General features: G+C 41.6%; 1 protein-coding gene across 8 annotated transcripts in view; it reads right to left on the bottom strand.

Annotated features, from left to right (window-relative positions):
* Window positions 1–21314, bottom strand: part of chl1b (cell adhesion molecule L1-like b) — a 742190-nt gene that overhangs the window by 353667 nt on the left and 367209 nt on the right. For 7 of the 8 annotated variants that reach the window (XM_080183743.1, XM_080183751.1, XM_080183766.1 and 4 more), the window contains 3 exons: window positions 17700–17822; window positions 15747–15917; window positions 7235–7288 (listed from right to left, as the gene is read on the bottom strand). In XM_080183743.1, the coding sequence (XP_080039869.1) occupies window positions 7235–7288; window positions 15747–15917; window positions 17700–17822 (348 nt within the window). The remainder of the gene's footprint in view (window positions 1–7234; window positions 7289–15746; window positions 15918–17699; window positions 17823–21314) is intronic. The other variant, XM_080183774.1, reaches the window with a different exon arrangement.

Genomic DNA, 21314 nt, shown 5'->3' on the forward strand with positions numbered 1-21314 from the left:
CACCCTGCCAAATCAACTTTAAAAAACAGGATCAGAATCATAAGAAAAACATTCACATGATCTCCTTTTTGGCAAATGAGTAATGCATTGTGCAAGTGACACCCATTATCTTGAAAATATAACTGAGGACAAAAATAGGAATACATATTAAAATATCAAGTTTTGAGCTTTATGAATTATGATTATATTTATATGGTACAAATGTTTCTTTAACACCCATCAAACTACTGGAACAGGCGGATTTGGATTATCATCTCAGCTAAAGGATGGGAAAGAAGGAAACACCGCAGGCAACTCAGCCGCTTGGTTCCGCCATTCAATCAGATTATGGCTGATCTGTACCTTAATCCTGTTTACCTGCCTTAGCTCCGTATCCCTTACTAAAAGGGAAATAAGCAATCTTAATCTTGAAGCTCCAATCCATAGTCCTTTATGGTTGAGAATTCTAGATTTGTTAAAAATGATATCCTGATTTCCTTCTTAAACGACAAAGATGTTATGTTAAAATGATGAGCTAAATTTGACTGATCATGATTTCATTCAGGTATATTACCACAATAGTTGGAATTAGTGTGCTGAGTGAGCCACTGCACCTGTGTCGATCTATCAGTGGGAAAATGATGATTTTATTCAGGTATATTACCATAACAACGGAAACAGTTTAACATCTTTCACAAGATTATGTACACTTCTGAAAGCGGTTAAGTTTATTAGTCTCAACCATTCCAACATCATTGGAATGACCTCAAACCAACTAACTCACACTTTTCAATGTACCTTTTTTCCTATAAGTACCTTGAGATGTCAATTGAAACCAGGTGCAGCATTGCGTTCCACCATTTTGTGTTTCAAACCTTTAATTGTACTTTGTCTCTATTTTAACTAAGTGGAGGTAAATTTGGTAGCCCCTGAAAATATGTGCATAAAACGTGACGCACAACTAACCTGCAGCTCTCGATCACAACTCAGGCTGGAAGGTAACCTCGTTGTATCTGCTTATATCAACGGTTGCCATGTACAGTCAGCATTGATTCTGCTGCTTATTAGCTAGACGTATTGACAGGGGCTAGCACCATTTAAAGCTAACCTGCACCATTTGCATTGTGGCTGATGCAGGTGCCAGCAGTATTGCAGAAAGTATATCTGACCAGGGACACAACATAGCAGAGACCAGACTCCAACATTTTCAATGTTGCACCGGACATCTTGGCGGAGAGGTAAAAAGGAGAATAGTCCTGCAACTGCAGTGGGCTAATGTGATCCCCCATAGCCCCTCAGGAGAGGTTCCCACCAGCCAGGATTAAAGCTGGTCCCCATCAATGGGGATCGGGCATCGTCACCCTACCGCCGCAGACAGAGGCAGTGGAAACCCCTGCTTCAGGGTGTTGGGGGTAAGGGGGTGCACCTTAGGCAGTGCCAGCCTGGCACTGCCCACTGGGCAGCCAAGGGGGAGAGGCCAATCAATGGTGATATGGAGGGGGTGGGGAGGCACTATGCACTCTGCATTAGGGATCAATAGGAGATGAAGGGAGGAGGGCAATCGAAGATCGGATCAGCAATGGGGAGAAGGTTGGGGAGGGGGTGGTCGTATGGGGGGAGGGGAATCAGAGCTGGCCATGGAATGAGGTTAGGGTGATGGGGGAGTTGGCAGGGATGCAATCAAGAGGCAGGTGATCGTGGAGGCTGGTGATTAGGAGGCCGTCCATGGGGGGCCTGCGCACACACCTATTTCCCCACTGATAGATCGACCTAGGCGCAGTGGCCCACTCAGCACACTAATTCCAGCCTTGCGGATGGGATAAGGCCTCCTCCTCGACCTTACCAACATGGCACGCCGTGATGCACAAAGTACCACAAATTCGTCCCACTAAGTACGCCCAAAACATGGACAGGAAAATCTTCCATTTTCTCACCCATTGGCACATAGATTTTTGGGGTAAAATCACACCCACTGTGTCTCACACATGCATAAGTGACAGCTTGCACAATTATTTTCAACTTGGACAGTTACATTACCCAAAGAAATTACCCAACTCTCACTTCCCTCTTCTTGCAGGATGAGGCACTCCACAACTGGAAGCAGCTGGAGCTAATCAGAGTGGGATAGATACAGCTCTGTTGGTCTGAATCTCTAAGATTACTCAGTACTACTCACTACTGAGGTGCCCATTGCTAAGCTAGTGTTGAACCAAAGATAATGGTATTCCCATGTCTAATTATCCCTTTTACATGCCACCAATGCTTTGGGAAATACACAACCTGGATGTTGAGAGTGTCCAATCCTTTTCGGTTCTTGTGTTGTGCAGAGTTGTCACACTGCCTGCGCAAACAAATATGTGCACACCCTCCGTCGAGGCAAAGCCTGCAATCTAAATGAAGCCATTCACTTGATCTGCATCAAGCTCTCAATTACTAAACAGCCTCAGTAAACTTCCCTGAACAACAGTGGATGGCAAACTGGGAGGTGTTACCAATACCTTCAGCTCCAGCAACGGAAGGAGCCAGACATTAAAAAATTAGCCATGATGACTTCACAGTCACTGCCAACAATGTCCTTGCTCTTCTGTGAGTCAAGTATTTTGTTCAAAGGAATTTCAATAAATCTAGTAACTTTCAGAGTCAAAAAATGCAAGATAATCAGTCAAGTTTATAATGTGGCTCATGTACACTTGTGGAAGCAGTAGACATTCATTATCAGGGACCCGTTTTCTGAAAACAAAGGGAATATTGTTCAAGCTTTGCATTTTTTTTAAATTAGTGGGGATCTTGAGAAGGCTGTAGTTCATCATTGACTACTCCATGGCAACACCTTAGTCAATTAGTATTGACTAGCCAATCATCATCCTTTTCTCCTATCATATAAATTGTTATAATCATTTGAAATTTAGTATTCTTGCATTTGTCCTGATGAATGCAAGATGAAAAATGTCAGTGACATGTCTCTCTTTTCAGCAATAACAAAGATGGGAGTGGTGATTCTCCCAGCCTGCTGCTCTGCTTTAATATCTGTGTGGAGCTGCTGAAATTATTTAAATGTTCATTTCAATGTAGTTTACATCTGATTAGCGGGCTTGGGGGATCAGGACTGCCGTGCAGGGCGTTGGGGAAGAATCAAGATGGGCTGAGGGTGGGGGAGAGGGGTGTCAAGTCTGGCCCAGATATGTTTAGGGGTCTAGCTATTGGGCCACCTGGGGTGGGGGGGGTGCAGGTCAGAGAGGCAACATTGTGGGGTTGTGGGGCTGGCCAGCGATCGGAGGCTGGCAGTGTGGGACCACTGTGCATGCGCTGATCTCAGTGGCCCGCTCAGTGGTATGCTGCTGGCCTCTCCAGCGGAAATAGGCTTTGCCCACTGATTTTGTTTGTGAAATTCATGCTAGTAGTGTGTGGGAGATTCATTTTGAAAACCACACTGAAAAGACCAGCAGGATTTACTCCCGTTTTTACCAAATCTAACATTTTTGAGGGAGAATTGCCTGTGGTTCTTTAGATTTTTTTTTACTCATGTTATAATGAACGTTTGATTAAAATAGATAAAAACAACAGCTAAAAAAATTAACTTTATTGTACACTGTTGAGAATGCAAATAGTTCACAAGGGCAAACAAAATATTGAGTCAGTAGTACTTCACCACTAATATTTCACATTCTAAGACAGTGTTTCACAATGACACAATAATCTGGCACTGCACAACAATATTTAGCTGCATTGTGGAATGGCTTTTAAAAATAAAGTATTTGTGTTGTTCCTAATTTTTGTACCAGACAATCATTAAGCAGAACATCAATTTACTGGAAGCTAGAGTATTCCTGTAAATTGACTTTGCTTTTGAATATTTTGGAAGCTGTTATTTAGAGAGATGGTGAATGTGAACAGCAGATGTGCTGAACATCATTATGCCTGCATGCATGTTGGCATGATTGCTTAACTGAATAGCTGCAAGACTATGCTAATTTAAAAATGTTTTACCTGTTACAAGATCATTTCTGAAAGTTCAGAATAATGCATTAAAAAAAACAGAAATACCATTGTGTTATTAAAACTACCACAGAGATAGTGAATTTGGTGAACAGATGTTTCTTTTTCAGTCAATGCGTCGACATCAAAACAAATTGCAACATTACACAAAATTACACAATGGGCTGGATTTCACAGAGCAACTTAGTCTTTTGCCTCCCTGACTGTAACATTCGTCAGCAGCGCACCTCCCTGAAACCCAGGTGGCCTGCTGCAAGATTTAAATTGGAACCTCAGCCTTCATCCAGTCCCATTCTAGCAGCACCATGAATAAAGTAGTGGCCACTGCTGGGATTACAGGCAGACCCTAAAGAGGCAGCACCAGCAAGCCCAGGGATTTTGAAACAGACCTGCCCGGCAACCAGGTGGCTAGGGAGGGGAGAGAGTGGGTGGCTGGCTCTTAGGGACCCAACCTTTCTGCCTGACAGCAGCCTATTGAGTGAAAGCTACCAGGCTGCCTCCCTTGCCTCTGCCTTCCCCTGCAACATGTAATATAGGATGAAGTTAGAACAATGCCCTTAAGTGGCCATTCATTTACCACTTAAGGATTTTAATAGGCCCAAGGGCAGGCAGGCTGCCTGACATTTTCCTGGCCTATAGTAACATGGTTTCTTGATTTTCAGAAGGCGTTTGACAAGATGCCTCACAAGAGGTTATTACAGAAGGTCAGGGGGCATGGAGTTGGGGGTAGGGTGTTAGCGTGGATAGAGGATTAGCTGTCAAATAGGAGGCAGAGAGTGGGGGTCAACGGGTGCTATTCGGATTGGCAGTTGGTGACTAGTGGAGTGCCCCAGGGGTCGGTGCTGGGGCCTCAGCTATTTACCATTTATATAGATGATCTGGAGGAGGGAACCGAGTGTATGGTGTCCAAATTTGCTGATGACACCAAGATTGGTGGAGCGGCAAATTGCGCGGAGGGTGTGGAGAGTCTGCAGAAGGATCTAGATAGGCTGGGCGAATGTGCCAGGAAATGGCAAATGGAATTTTATGTTGGCAAATGTGAGGTGGTCCACTTTGGTAGGAATAATGGTAGGAAGGACTATTACTTACGTGGCGAAAAACTGCAGCATGCGATGGTGCAGAGGGACCTCGGGGTCCTTGTGCATGAGTCGCAAAAACCCAGCCTGCAGGTGGTCAGGAAGGCGAATGGGATGCTGGCCTTCATAGTGAGGGGGATTGAATATAAAAGTAGGGAGGTCTTGCTGCGGCTGTATAGGGCATTGGTGAGACCGCAGCTGGAGTACTGTGTGCAGTTTTGGTCGCCGCACTTACGCAGGGATATTTTGGCCTTGGAGGGAGTGCAGAGGAGGTTTACTAAGCTGATTCCGGAGTTGAGGGGGTTGAACTATGAGGAGAGGCTGAATAAACTAGGCTTGCACTCGTTAGAGTTTAGAAGATCACTCAAAGGGTGGTGAATCTCTGGAATTCTCTGCCCGTTGAAGTGGTGGAGGCTGCCTCGCTCAATATTTTTAAGACGCGGGTTGATAGGTTTTTGATAGGCAAGGGGATTAAGGGTTATGGGGAGAGGGCGGGAGTGTAGAACTGAGCTACGACAGATCAGCCATGATCTTATTGAATGGCGGGGCAGGCTCGAGGGGCTAGATGGCCTACTCCTGCTCCTATTTCTTATGTTCTTATGGGAGACAGAATGATGGTGGACAGACTACCTGTTTAATTTTGCAAACCTCCCCACTGCCCGCCACCTTCAAATATGTTGGCAGCGGGCTGTAAAATCAATCCTAATGTCCTTAAACCTGGACAAAAACTCATGTTCTATAAAAAATATTCAGATCAACACAAGAAACATGCTAGTTACTGGATGAACAAATTAAAAAAATGTAAGAATGTAATTCGTTTCTCCCCTCTACTGTTCCTTGTGTAAGACCCTGGCAAATGCAAGCATGGTTTCTGAGCCAAAGGCTATACATGCTCATACGAAAATATCTTATATGCATACTCAGGGATTGTAATTATTCTAATTCTGTTTAAAGCATTCCCTAGGCTATGCAGAATCTTAAACACAAAATGTGTTATCTCCTGCAAAAAGATGTTAAATTCTAGAAATGAGATGTATAACTTTCAACATGGATAGCAGAGACGCACAGATGGTATTTGTGTTGAATATTTAAGATAACATTCTATTTTTGGTTTTTTAACAGTTAAGAGCTTTACTTGTTAGCAGCCTAAAGTTAAATATTTTTGTAAGATATTTCACGCACAAAAACAACCAAACTTAGTGGCAATACAAAAATGGTGCATGTTATTGGGAGAGAACATCCTATCACCAATGACAATAAATGTTGTTAATATACTTGCTTAAATCAGCCAAGTGATAAGAGTGGTTAGACAAAAAAATTATTATTCTGGTCATTCTCAATTATTACTATTCTTAATTAAATTCTCAAGTATTACAATTATACATCAAATGATGAATATTGGCAATACATTATACAATGGAAATTATCCCAGATTACTTTGGACTAGCAGCTGAACAAAGACACCAAATAGATTGCAGGTATCTTTGTAATTTTTGTTCAAAAAGCTTATGAAAACCTACTTGCCATTTGCAATTTTATTACTTTCTCAGAATAAGATGAGGTACTTTGAAACTACTATTTATATTGGCGACTAAATGATGGAGAACACGGGAATCGGAGAGGCACATTCATGGAATATTTAGCATTGCCTTGTGAACGTTGCTGACATTCAATGTTCTTGGTCCAATGTGATACAGAAGGAGTTACTGTGCTGCATTAAAGAGCTACTCTGTTACCAAAACCTAGTTGGTACGCTTTCTCAATACACTGATAATGTCAATAAGGCAAGAATGAAAAAGAGGACCATCCATAACCATGAAAGAAAATTATTATAAAGTGGGACAATAAATTGGGGATGCACAGAAAGTAGAACAGTGGTGGTAAAAAACACCCTGGAATGGCACCATCATTGTCTATTTTCCAGATTTTTAATTCAACAGGCATTACTTGTACTGCATCTATATTTTGAGTATGCCTGACTTTGTGTTAAATCTAGCTTAAATCAAAGTTTCAAAGCCAGATGGATGACATTATTCCTGATGGTGAGTTCTGAATTCTCAGTGACGGATATAGTCATAACATTTAATGCATAGTGTACAAAGCTGGAAGTATAAGCAGCTGTTAGTATGCAGTTATTAGAAATAGTGTTCAAGCGGCCTCACTCAATATTTAATAGAACTCACCAGCGGACAAATCAATGTCACTGCCAGGTGACTCTGTGTCATTGGGAAGAACAACTGGAACAAATAAAACAATATTAACAAGAAATAAAAACAAAAGGTAACAGAAAAAAACAGTAATTTTAATATATTAAAAACTTAAGTAGGGAATAAAAATGATTAACAGAAAAATGATTTGTACACACAACATGCATGACTAGAGACATATAAAGCTTAGCATGAGCTCACTGTAAAGACAGACTTCGTAAAATAAATTTCGGTTATCAACATATCAAATGCATCTCTCCTAATGGCTTGAGCTAGAGAATGTTTGCATCAATGTCAATCCTTGTCATATTGCTTAATCTTTCATTACCAATGAACCTACTGAATGAATATCAGCAACTGCAGAATCATATGAATGTCAAAGTTGCAATGAATATTATCATTAAACCTTGGCTTATGCTTTAAAGCGATCACTGAATAATGATCAAAAGTGGGAATGGGAACTGATTTTTATCTCCTCAATAATCCTGAGACAGGGGCCATTTGTAGTTATCTATAGTCATTTCAGCTTGGAAAACTAAAACCAGATAGAACAAGGACCTATTCCTACACATTGTGGTCAGTACCGGATCATGTCTTGGGAAGACTAGTTCATATTTGCACTGTCTATAAATTTAACTATTTAAACCCGTTGAAAATCATTCTTTCACAACCAGAAGGCAAAATAATACCAGCAGGAAAAACAGAAGAGGATCTTGTGCATACTGGGCTACAGCGGGGTTCAAATTAATTGAACATTTTCATCCATTACAAGGGAAAGGAAACATCAGCTAGCATGAAATTGTTTTTCTCTCCAAGAGATTTTGAAACAGGGTTGAATCAGCAGAAGGAGACAATGAGTCAACACCAAAGTCTTTAATGGAATGGACAAATAGCTGAAATTCACCCCTCTTACCATTCATCATCACTCTGAATTATCATTTGGAGGGATATGGATAGTTTTCATGTGGTGTGGGAAACTTGACGTTAAAAAGGAAACCAAAGAAAGAAGTGAAAGTGAAGAGTATTCCCAAGTGGAGGCCAAGTAAATGACAACTCTTGGCTCTACAGCATTTGAAGAATGATATCAGGCTGCCAATGTGAATGGAAGGGTATTTGCAGAATAACAAATTTACATGAAGGCCTTGCAAAGCTTCTCCAAAATGGACAGCAGATTCCACAGCTAACAGCAGGGTCCAATATTAGCCTTTGTGGCTTCTCAACAATGCAGAATCAAGAAGTAACTGAGGGAATCTCTGCAGCGAATGAACAACAGCCATTCCTTCAACCTGCACTTGCACCCAGAGTTCCTGTAGGTTTGTCAGTGCAAGTTACTGGGAGCAGAACATTCAAATGTCATGACACCCTATACTGGGCATCGGGGGCCTATGTGAACACACAGCATGTAACTGTGTATCTCCTTTAAACATCAAATTGCAAAACACGATTAAAGCTGAACCAGGGAACTTAAATTCAAGTAGAAATTGAATGTCAAATCAGCTACAGAAAGCCAAAAGTTGAGGGAAGATTGAATAAGAACAAACTAAAAGAGGCTGACTTTTTTTTCAACGCATTTTTTAAATCCCCAATTTAATTTAAGGACAGAGGGATGAGATTCTGAACTTGGAAAAAGTTAATATTCAGTGTTGGAAAGGTGGTCTGGCAGTTTAAGACTTATTCCATGATTTTAGGCAGGAATGCTATACAGCAATTTTATTCCATATCAACAATGTCAGCAGAGGAAATTTTCACTGTCGAATGCAACCGAATTGGACGCTAGACTGAGATATTGGCCGGGATTCTTCCAAAAAATCCTAAATCCCCCAATTTGCGTGATTTTCAAAATGAATATCCGACACTCTGTATCACATAGGAGTCCAAGCAGGATTCCCTCTGAATATCAGGGGGTGTGGCCCATTCCTGACCAAGAGGCCGGCAGCATAGCACTGAGCAGGCCAACGTTCATGCACCAATCCGTCAGCGGCGAGATTGGCACATGTGCAGTGGCCCTACATTACTGGCCTCCCAATCACTGACCAGTCCAATCACTGGCAAGCCCAGCAACCACCCAATGCTACCCATGCCAAACCCTCCACCCCCCCCCCCCCCCCCCCCCATCTCAGGCCTCCGAGACTTCCCTGGGCCAGTCACTATGTCCCCCCACTCAGCCAAACTCGATCTCCCGATATTCCTCCACCGGCAGTCAGCAGCCCCCCAGCGTCCCCTGCCCCACCCACCCCCTCCTTCTCACACCCACCCAAGGTTTGTAAGTCGGGTTGATGGAGTGTTTTTGATAACTGCTAGCCAAAATTTCTAAATCTCACCTGAGCTCCATCCTCCCTCCCTCTGCCAGCAATCTCAAATGCAGAGTGGCAGCAGGACCCCCCACCCTCACTGATCGCCCTCCCCCCAATAGGCCCCACTGCCCACTCCTCTAGTTCCTCACTCTTGGCACTGCCCAATGCCAGGTGGGCAGTGCCAGTTTGTTCCTTGGACAGTGCCAAGTTGCCAGGCTGGCACTGCCTAAGGGGCATCCCCCATTACCCCAAACCTCCTGAAGGGGTCTCAATGGCCTCTGTTCCCTCCAGTGGGGTCAGCTGCCTGTTCCCCATTAATGGGGAGCAGTTGAAAATCCCGCTGGAGTGAATCACTCCCAGGCCTGCTAATCACATGGAAATGAAAATTTCCATACTGTATTCAGCTCCAAGTCAATTTCTGGCACAGAGCATATGACACTGGAAATCTTTGGCTGGAAAATGTACAAGGCCCGAGTGCCCAGCAGGAAGCCCGCAGAGCGGCCTATACTGATGTGTCCCGGCCTGTTGCACTGGATGGGAGGATCGCCCCCAGTGTTCTTGTGCAACTTTCAAAGAAGTAGAACAAAGAAAATTACAGCAGAGGAACAGGGTCTTTAGCCTTCCAAGCCTGCACTGACCATTCTGCCCGACTTAACTAAAATCTCCTACCTTTCTGTGGACTATATCCCTCCATTCCCATCTTATTCATGTATTTGTCAAGATGCCCCTTAAAAGTTACTATCATATCTACTTCCACTGGATTGGAGGGATATGGCCCACAGAAGGGTAAGAGATTTTAGTTAAGTCAGGCAGAATGGTCACTGCAGGCTTGGAAGAGATCCCAATGGTCTAGATAATCAAAACCTCCCTGTTTAGCCACGTGTTAAACTGTACTATCTTCCTATTTCTAGCCTCACCGGCAAGTGGCACAGGGAGTAATCCTGAGATTACAACCCCAGAGGTCCTGCTTTTCAAGTTTCTATCTAACTCCCCAAACTGCTCCTACAAGACCTCATCATTCTTCCTACCTATGTCATTAGAACCACAACCACTTGCTGTTCATCTTCTCCCTTCAGAATGCTTTCTGCCCATCCAGAGACATCCTGGGCCCTAGTGTCAGGGAGGCAACATACCATCCTGGAGTCTCTTTCACGTCCACAGACGCACCTATCTGCACCCTTAATTATACAGTCCCCCATTACTATTGCTCTAGTGCTCTTTGTGCCTCCCTGCTTAACAACAGAGCCGGCCACTGTGCCACAGCTCTGGCTGCTGCTGGTGTTATCCCCTGATAGGCCATCGCTGTCCAAAACTGTATACTTGTTAGAGAGTGGGACAATCACAGAGGATTCCTGCACTGACTGCCTGCTCCTTCTCGCAGTCAGCCATCCATCTGCCTGCACTTTGGCTGTGACCACATCTCTAAAGCTCCTGTCTATGATGCTTTCCGCCATCCTACGGGCATCCAACAGCTGCTTCAACCTATCCAAGCAGTCTGTAAGGAGCTGCAAATGGGTGCACTTCCTGCAGATGTAATCTCTGAGATGCTGGAAGCATCACAGATCTCCCACATCTCACAAGTGTAGCAATTAACCCCAATGACCGACATTTCTAGCACCATGTAGTACTTGCAACTTCTGGATTTTTATACTTAAGTACACATGCGGTCACCAGGAATTTGCACAAATCAGGTAAGCGCTGGTGGTCTCATCATTATTTTCCAGGTAAAATGTCACCCTGTATTATGTTTCTGATTTTCTATTGGAAAATGATGCTGCATGAGAAGTGAAGAAGCAGATTATGAACTTGAGGTCTTACGTGGAGAACTTACGTGGTGAAAAACTGCAGCATGCGACGGTGCAGAGGGACCTCGGGGTCCTTGTGCATGAGTCGCAAAAACCCAGCCTGCAGGTGCAACAGGTGGTCAGGAAGGCAAATGGGATGCTGGCCTTCATAGCGAGGGGGATTGAATATAAAAGTAGGGAGGTCTTGCTGCAGCTGTATAGGGCACTGGTGAGGCCGCAGCTGGAGTACTGTGTGCAGTTTTGGTCGCCGCACTTACGCAAGGATATTTTGGCCTTGGAGGGAGTGCAGAGGAGATTCACTAGGCTGATTCTGGAGTTGAGGGGGTTGAACTAATGAGGAGAGGCTGAATAAACTAGGCTTGTACTCATTAGAGTTTAGAAGAATGAGGGGAGATCTCATTGAGACGTATAAGATGTTGAATGGGATGGATAGGATAGAGGTGGAGAGGCTCTTCCCGCTCAGAAAGGACAGTAGGACTAGAGGGCACAGCCTCAAGATAAAGGGGGGGAGGGCGGTTTAGAACAGAGTTGAGGAGGAACTTCTTCACTCAAAGGGTGGTGAATCTCTGGAATTCTCTGCCCGTTGAAGTGATGGGGGCTGCCTCGCTTAATATTTTTAAGACGCGGGTTGATAGGTTTTTGATAGGCAAGGGGATTAAGGGTTATGGGGAGAGGGCGGGAATGTGGAACTGAGCCACGACAGATCAGCCATGATCTTACTGAATGGCGGGGCAGGCTCGAGGGGCTGGATGGCCTACTCCTGCTCCTATTTCTTATGTTCTTATGTTCTAGGTCACACTGCAATGCACGTGCATTGTACAGAGAGGAACATAGAGTCTTATCTCTCCACTGATATTCCCAGTCTCGTTAGTGAGCGATATAGCAAGCCTCATATGGTGATCAGTGAAATGCAAATAATTATGCAGATTATCTAAATTGTGCTAATTGCTAAAACAACCAGCAGTGACAATAAATAGCTTCAAATAGACATGGCAGAGGTATCTTGGGAAACTAAACCAATCAACTTCTGAACAGTCAGATCATTTGATTTTGCCCCATGACAGAGTGCATTTCTGATAAAGATGATCACATTATTGGAGTGAAGCCACGAAACCTCAAAAAGCAAGTCACTATGTAAAGCTGAAAAGATGGTTGGTTTCCTCATCAAATGTTTGTTTTGAAAAGCAAGCAGCAATCTTCCAAATGTACTTGGTGCATTGAATCACCCGAGATCTCCATACTTATCCCAGCATTTCAACAGGATTCTAATTGCATCTCCAGCTGCCATGCCAGAACTATAGCACTGTATCTCTTACAACCAATTAAAGGAAAATGTTCGAAGCAGGTTATGCGACAGATACTTGGGGGTACTGACACAGCTTGAGTGAGAACAGAGTCTGAAGGAACTTGTTAGAGTTCCAGCAGGGAATTAAATTTTACAGATTTAAATGAAGCTCACTGAACCAGCGAACATAGCTGACCTAATGGTTTATTGTTTGAACAAGATTGTTTTCTGTACTGATCAGTCTGATTCTCTGTAACATTCTTCATGAAGGTTCCTCCGTGCAGCTGCCAGCCAGCAGAAACATTTACCACCCAAATGGAAAAGGCCACATCTTATCCTGGACTAACACATTTCATATTTGTGAGATAATAGATGTACCAATTGTGCATGGTGTTGAAGATTAATACTTCAAGTCTCAAGTCCTCAGAGACAGACTTGCTTGAGGACAGAAGTTAATGTATCGTCAGGATGGGAAGGCAGCGGAAGAAAACAGGGAGCTGATAAGATGGACATAATGATTTTACAGATATGAAATTTCATTACAATCATGCAATGGAAATATTGGGAGAAATACTTTTATTTCCAACAATTAAGGTTAATTCTCATGCCAATTATTGGCAGAAACAGGGAATGACAACCTTTGTCGTGATGTCTGTTTAGCAGCAGGGTAATTGTGCTGATGAGGGAAGCAAAACTACAGGGCACAGGGAAAGTACAGGATAACATATTCTAAAATGTAAGGCTACAAATTCAGACAGGAAAATTTATTTTCAGTAAATTAATGGGCACAAGACTCCAACTGAAAATCTTGAATGAAGACTTATAAGCTAATGCAGCAATAAAAGTACAATATTAGACAACTGGATTTAATCTACTTTGACCAATTGTAGAACTGTTGGCTGAAAAAAGAGAAGAAAAAGATTGAAGATCCCGAGATTTCTCCTCCCTCAACGTGGAAGTATCTTAAATCAAGAAAAAGAAATCTTTACTGAGTACTTCAGATTCAAAGATTAGAGAAATCAAATGTAATTATACCAAATATTTTTTGTTGTAATAATTCTCAGTCCTCAAGTGAAACAGGTCAATAAACTGCATTATATCTAGCGGCAGATGCCTTTAAAATGGATAGACCCTTTTTTCCCCTAAGGATTAAAATTGGTTTCACGATGCCCAGCATTTACATGCAGACAAAGAGTGAGATAAAAGATTAAGAGAATATCAGATAAGGTACTCTCTTCTGTGTCCCTGGAGTAGAAACGGGTATGTAGGAACAAAGAAGGTCTAAATGCTGAAAATATCTCTAGTTTATTCACAGTGCACAGGATGCATGTCACACTGTTCCATAAGCAAAGCCAGACATGTTGCAATTGCAGGCTGCAGCAAGACATACTCGTTAGTGTAATGTTCCCTAGTGGAAGTGTAAAACATTCTTGGATGAGGTTGATCACGTCACTATGTGACTGGAAAGGCTCTTTTGTAAGCTATGTGTGGGGGCTGGAGATCTTCAGCTGCGTTTAAGTAGACATGTAGAGAAAAGCTATATTCTAATGATTGTTTTAATGGTTTGTTCACCTCAATGTAACCACTCTGGTTCTTTAGAATTGAGTCAACTGCATGTTGCTTTACAGAATTGAGGGAAATTATTGCATTTTAAGGGCAACAAAAAAAAATCCCTGTGATGAAAATCCTTCATCTGCTACCTGATTTGTTTCAAATAGCCGGAGTTGCAAATTGGTGAATATATAGCATGAAAGGAAATCCTCACCAATGTTCCCAATGAAAAAACAATTGTTCTGCACAGCCCATTTCTTCTAGTGTGTGTTACCTTTAAGTTATTGGGGGGCTGTGCACCCGTACAGCTTAGTGGGAATCTGGGAATAAATGAGATGCAGAGAGCAGTTATGGTGGGGAAAAGCTTGGATGTTTTCTTTTCAAGAGATAAAATTTATATTCTGGAAGTGACATTTGATGAAGCAAAAAAATTCCACTGCTTGATAATCCCAAGTTTTACCGCTTTGTTGGCTGACTTGCCAAAGGTGAGAGATCAATGTTCTTAATAGTAACTTTCAAACGTACAATTTTACTGGGTTAATTAAAAAGACTAATATCCTGGAGTTACAGCTAGAAGTTATCTAGATTGTTCATATATATATATACATACACATACATATAATAAATGTTATATATAGCTATTAGGCTAAAATCTGTACTTACCGATCCTAAAATTAGTAATAACAACTGAATAAAAGCAATGCAGAAGTTTTAAAAACTGTCTAAAAACTGGGACAATCAAAGCATTAGTCATTGTGCAATGAATGGGATTTTACGCAGGGATCACTTGGAGGAAAGGGTGGTCCAATGACACAAGAGCAAAGAAAAAGTGATTGCATAGAGCTAATAAATTATTTAGTGTGTGATGGTTGCCTTGAAGTTATCCAAAAGGTACTCTGGAAAGGTATGCTGAACAATAGGTTGCATAGAAAAGCACAGATTGCACACACAAGCGCAGGTAATATAATGATGGTGATGTCACCCTTTTGCATGTTAAAAGCTTGCCTTTGTATCTCAAAGATCTGGAAAAACTGACTGGAAATAATTGTGGAAATAGTGGAATTTCGAATCCCTGCCCCAAGTAGTCCTAGAGATCATTTATGCCTACTTAAGACATCAGTCCATTTGAATCTAAAATAAATAACTCTCAACAACTGAAAATCATTTTCAAAGCTATGTGCTAAAAGGAGTTTCAGGATGACCCAGTAAGAGAGCAGATGTGCTGAGTGTTGGGCAGGTTCAAGAAATACAATAGAATGTAAGTGTCAACTGTTTTCATGAATGGTCTAGGTGGAAGGAAAATAATGTATACAAGACAGAATGTATGCAGTTCTACAAGACATCAAGAACTGACAGCATGAAAGCTCATGGAGAGCACAATGTTTTATTAACAATTATATTTGACTAAGTTTGCATTTCTGATATCTCCACCTTGTAACTTCTTTGTTAATGTTCATTTCTTAATAACCACAGCTATATCCCTTGGTCTTGAGATGATAGGTTTATGTATTGTTATCGATTTACGTTTAGTTACGAAAATAATGTAAACTTACATGGTTTAACAACCAGACTAATGGGTTCCTTCTGTGCAATTGTTCTTGTTCTGGAAAAATGTGCAAAACAAAGGTAGTCATTCCGGCTGTCACTGGACTGGACATTTGAAAAGTAAAGATCTCCATTAAGTCCCTGGGAAGCTCTGCTGCTCTGCTGTATGCGTTGTATCTCTGAAAAATAAAGAACTTCTATGAAATCATAATTTTTACTGAAAATAGTGATTTGTGAACAAAGTGCAACATTTTTTAACTTTCTTTCGACAATTTATAACATACCTATTTCTTCCATCTCAAAAAAATCATACAATTATACAAATAGTATCAATGAATTACAACCAGAATTCTTGAAAAGTAACTCATTTTTATGGATGTGGTTAAGTTTAATTTTCTTATACAAATCTGGAGTAGTGTTATTTATTCTGGTACCTGGTTATACAATTAAAAATCAACAACAATAAATGCCATTTGGTCAATTAAGCTCATCCCTCTGGTATGCTCTCACCATGGCATACAGCTACACTTTGAAGAACTCCAATGATTGTGTTAGGTAAAGCCAAGCTCCAAATGAGCTGCTGCTTTAAACATACTTTGTTTGTTATATATAATGGATGACAACATCAAAACAGTAGGTAACCAATGTCTTTTTAAATCAAATAGAAAATCACAGTATTCAATTGTCTTGAGTTGTTTTACAGAAGCTGTATTGGGGCCTTGACAAAACCACTTCTGGAATACTGTGTGTAGATTTGGTCTATTTATTTGAAAAAGATATATAATTGCATTAGCAGTTCAGAGGAGGTCCACTCGACTCATTCCTGGCATGAAGGACTTACTTTATGAAGAAAGATTGAACAGGTTGGGGCTTAGCAAAATTGAAGGTTAGAAAAATGAGAGGTGATCTTGAAACACATAAGATCCTGGGAGGGACTTGAGAGCATAAACATCGGGAGGATGTTGAAGTTGTGGGGATGTGAGAAGTTGGGGGCAGAGTTTCAAAGTAAGAGCTCCCCATTTCAAGACAGGTACGAGGAAATTGGTCATTAATGGTCATTAATTTAGTCTGAGGAATGCTCTTCCCCAGAAAGCAATGGAGGCTGGGTTATTGAATCTATTAAAGACCAAGTTAGATACATTTTTGATGGACAAGGACGTTTAGGGTTATGGAGGAGTGGACAGGAAAAGGGAGCTAAAATGATAGAATACATAATCTCACTGAATAGCAGAGCAGGCTCCAAAGACTAAGTGATCTACTCCTGCTCCTAAATCCCATATTCTTAATTGTTACCAGTTGCTTCCAGAATCTTGTCATTGAAATAACTGTAATGTTATGATGTAAGAACTAGACTTTGCCCAAAACAGGTATTGCCTTTTAAATTGGAACATTGGAACACAGGAGGAGATAGGGATATTCAGCTCGTCCAGCCTGTTCCACCATTTAATGTGATCATAGCTAATCAGCAACCTGCTTGCATGCATCCACTTTCACTCTACCTTCCTTAATATTTCTGGTCAACTAAAGCCAATCTTCAATTTAAATTCAACATTCTGTGGAAATTGTGTTTACGTTTTAGAGTTACATTGTCTCAGTCCTTGCATTCACACCTTCGAGATTTACTTGACAAAAGAATCTGTGTATACCCTGCCTCTACACTGTAATATTTTACATACTCTTAACAGAATCTATTAAGTCATCAAAACAATTTTACAATTTTACAATGACACTTTTTACAGCAGAAGGGCTGCAAAATATAAAAGTGCTTACCTTCCGTGACCTTCCCCTTAACATTTTAGTATCTTTATTGGGCATTGGTGGAATTTTCACAATAAGCAAACACCATCAAGGCTAACAATGATAAAAGGTAATTGCCAAGTGTCATACAGACTAAATTTAACAATTTAGTTTAACAACTAGATGGAATTGGCCATCATAAATATATAATAGGCAGTACTTACTCCTGGTCATCCAATAAATATTTAATGGAGGTGGCCCACTGGGAGGATTACATGGTAACACCACAGGATCCCCTTCCTCAACCTCAATGCGCTTTGCACTCTCTTTTGGAAATCGAGGGATAGCTGCAAAAAGAACAAAAACATCAGTCATAATATGTAAAGTTAGTGCAAATGAAATATGCTCTCTCCAGATATCAAATAATGGAATAAGAGCACAAGCCAGACAGAAAAATTTCAGCAAGAGAGCATAAAACTTGAAAAACAAAGGGCGGGATTCTCCATCCACGAGTGTCCCAAGGCCAGATATTCCTGTCCGAGCTCAATGAACCTTTAAATGATCCACCAAATTTTCTGTCTTGCCTGCTATGATTCCTGTGGTGGAAGAGACAGGAAAATTTTGGCCAAAGTTAGCACATAAATCCAAATCAAAGGTAACTGCTCAAGAGAAAGAAAACTATTGACTGTTAACTTTGAGAGTAGCTGTTCAAGTTAGATTCACTGTTGCACACTAAAGTAATAGCTAGTTGTCACAAAATATATAGTTGGTTCGTGCAGTTTGGCAACCAGAATAGAGTTATGTGACGCTCAAAACTTTCTTATTTACTTTAATTGTTAATTATTCCTAAAGATATAACTTTTAAAATACAAAGTGAAAAAGCACAGAATATATTGTTCACTCATCCATTTGTCAATGTTCAACATATTAAATAACGGCACTTTGCCTTGCTATAATAGCTTCATATTTCAGAAAATTATAATTTTAAATGTTTTCAATCCCAGGTTAATTTTCAGAATTAGTGAGGAATTAAGATGTAAATTGCAAATTGGTTTCTTATATTCATGCAATACTTTCTTTAGAAATTCTGTTCCAGACACTAAGGGGATTAGGTTGGACAGCCCATGAAAACGGCACAGGGACTGCAATGCACAATTGACCTGTGCCTGTGAATTCTGATGCCGGCAGCATGAAAATTTGTTGCTGCATGTTGATCTCACGATTGCTACCTGAATCAGCGCTGGGGAGATGTGGCATAGTGACATTGTCAGTGGACGAGTAACTCAGAGGCCCCTAGAGACAGGGGTTTAAATCCCACCATGTTGGAACTTCAACTCAATTAATAAAATCCTGGAATATGAAAGCAATAGTGAGTACCAAACTATCATTGATTGCCATAAAAACTCATCTACCGCAAAGAGGACCTTTAGGGAGGGCTATCTGCTGTCCTTACCTGATCTGGCCTACATGCGACTCCAGGTCCACAGCAATGTGTTGACTCTTAGCTGCCTTCTGGAATGGTCGAGCATGCCATTCATTTCAAGGACAATACAGGAAAAGGAAACAAATACTGCCCATTTTCACAAAATAAAGGAAACACTTATTTGAGTGGCTATCCAGCTTAGCAGAGGGCTCGAGTTTGTGCAAGACTCACACCACTTAAAGCTAGCCTGCATCTGACTGCACTCAGGCTGGACAGGTGCTGGAATATTTTTCTGGAAGAGAATGCTAGCAGGAGGGAGAATTAATTAAGATGTGACAATCTCCATGGATGTATTGCATGACTTAGTGAATGAAGGGGCAAAGAGGAGAGATATGATCTACCCACAGGGCCATGAAATTCTGCAAACAAGATAGCCATGTTAGTCAATGCCAGAAGTACAGCCCTGAAGACCTAGATGCATGCTACTAAAAAGTCAAAAAACTCACATGAGCCGTCAAGGTCAGTAAATTCCAAATATAATATTTCACCAACTGAATTACAATGCTCAAACATTCTTCAATGCATCACATCTTCATCAATCACCTCCAACAATCATTTAACTGAATATTTGTAACTTCATCTTACAACTAGCAAAGCTGCAAATCTCGCACCCACATATCTCAGATTGTATGCACTGCTAACTGTTCAACCAGGGCAGCCACATCATCTGAGCACACTGCACCACACTCAATAGGTTACTTTCCTCACTGTTTCACCACAAGTTGGCACATAAATGGAGGCTTCAGGTATTAACTGGCAGAGGACAGGCATAAATGCATGTCTGTACTCCAATGTAGAAGATGACTGCCACCATTACGAGTGGCCATCATTGGGGCCAGTGCTGGGATTGAAACTATTGAAGAAGATAGCATTATATTGAATCCTCTTCACATTCTAATTCCCCTTCAGCCCTCAATTTCTTCTGATTTTGAAGCCACAGTGTAAAAGTAAAGGAATCTCTTGCTTTGATCTTTTCTCTTTAGCACTGTTGTGCCTTCTGGACACAGAGAAACTGCAACTTGGCAGGCAATTGTGGAAAAGAAAGAGGTAGAAAATGTGGAAGACAGTGGTCATGAAGAAAACTTTTGCTATCATGTTCACAGTCACCAGTCGAGGTGTCTGTCAATGTTGAAACCCCATGGTGCCTTTAAAGAATCATGGGGAATTCATTTGGTTATACTTGGGTTTTGTTGAGCACAAGTTGAGTAGTCAAAACATTTAATCTTAGCTGATGTTACTAATTTGGAACGCGAATTACAGTGCTACAGAAGACATTGGCCCCAAATGGGGGCAGGTTTGATAATCTGCAGGGTTGACATCTAAAGTGCATTCTTTTGCAGGAGGATCCCCCCGCTGGAAAGACAGCTTACCCATCAAGTTTAGTTTCCAGTTTGGCGGACAAACTCAGACAAGGCTGCAGATGCATATAAAAAGCCTGCAGCTGCCAGTGGGAATAAGATTGCCGGGGGCAGGATAATCTGATCCCTGGCTCAGGGAGGTGGGGTGGATGGTGGTTCCAAACCCCAGGACGGGGTATTCTTCACTTAGAAGGAAGAGCTGATAGCGGGCATTTAACCAAAGTAAGGTAGGCAGGCTTTGAGCTCAGCGGGAAAGCACTATTGTTCCTTCTAGCCCATAAGCAGTGCTGAAAAAAGCTTACTTATTAGAATGACTTAGAATCCCTACAGTACAGAAAGAGGCCCTTTGGCCCATTGAGTCTGCACCAACCACAATCCCTCCCAGGCTCTATCCCCATATCCCTACATATTTACCCACTAATCCCTCTAACCTATGCATCTCAGGACACTAAGGGCAATTTTAGAAATGGCCAATCAACCTAACCCGCACATCTTTGGACTGTGGGAGGAAACTGGAGCACCCGGAGGAAACCCACGCAGACACAGGAAGAATGTGCAAAGTTCACACATTCAGTGACCCAAGCAAGGAATCGAACCTGGGTCCCTTGCGCTGTGAGGCAGCAGTGCTAATCACTGTGCCATAGTGCAGCCCTTTGACACCTTAACCTCTCCCAGAAAGTGTCTTTGCCTTATTTGAGCTGACAGGTCATCATACATCCTCAAAAACAGGTTAAATCTTAGGCTGCCAGCCTTACTCCAATAATTAAAAAGCCTCCTGGGATATGTTTGGCTCCAATTTGTTATCACAACCTTGTCAAGTAGGTGGAGGTGGACTGTCGTCAGGTTGAAGATATGGAAAAAGAAGTAACACCTCACTTAAGCCTAATATATTAATTTTTAACTGATAAACTTTCCCTTTTAGTTGAAGGTCCCAACTCTATTTTCTGGTGAATGTTAAAGCCCCATGGTGCCTTGAAGGAATCATGGGGGATTCACCT

This window comes from Carcharhinus amblyrhynchos, chromosome 3 (assembly GCF_965287045.1).
Source record: "Carcharhinus amblyrhynchos chromosome 3, sCarAmb.v2.hapA, whole genome shotgun sequence".
Classification (NCBI taxonomy): Eukaryota; Metazoa; Chordata; class Chondrichthyes; order Carcharhiniformes; family Carcharhinidae; genus Carcharhinus; species Carcharhinus amblyrhynchos.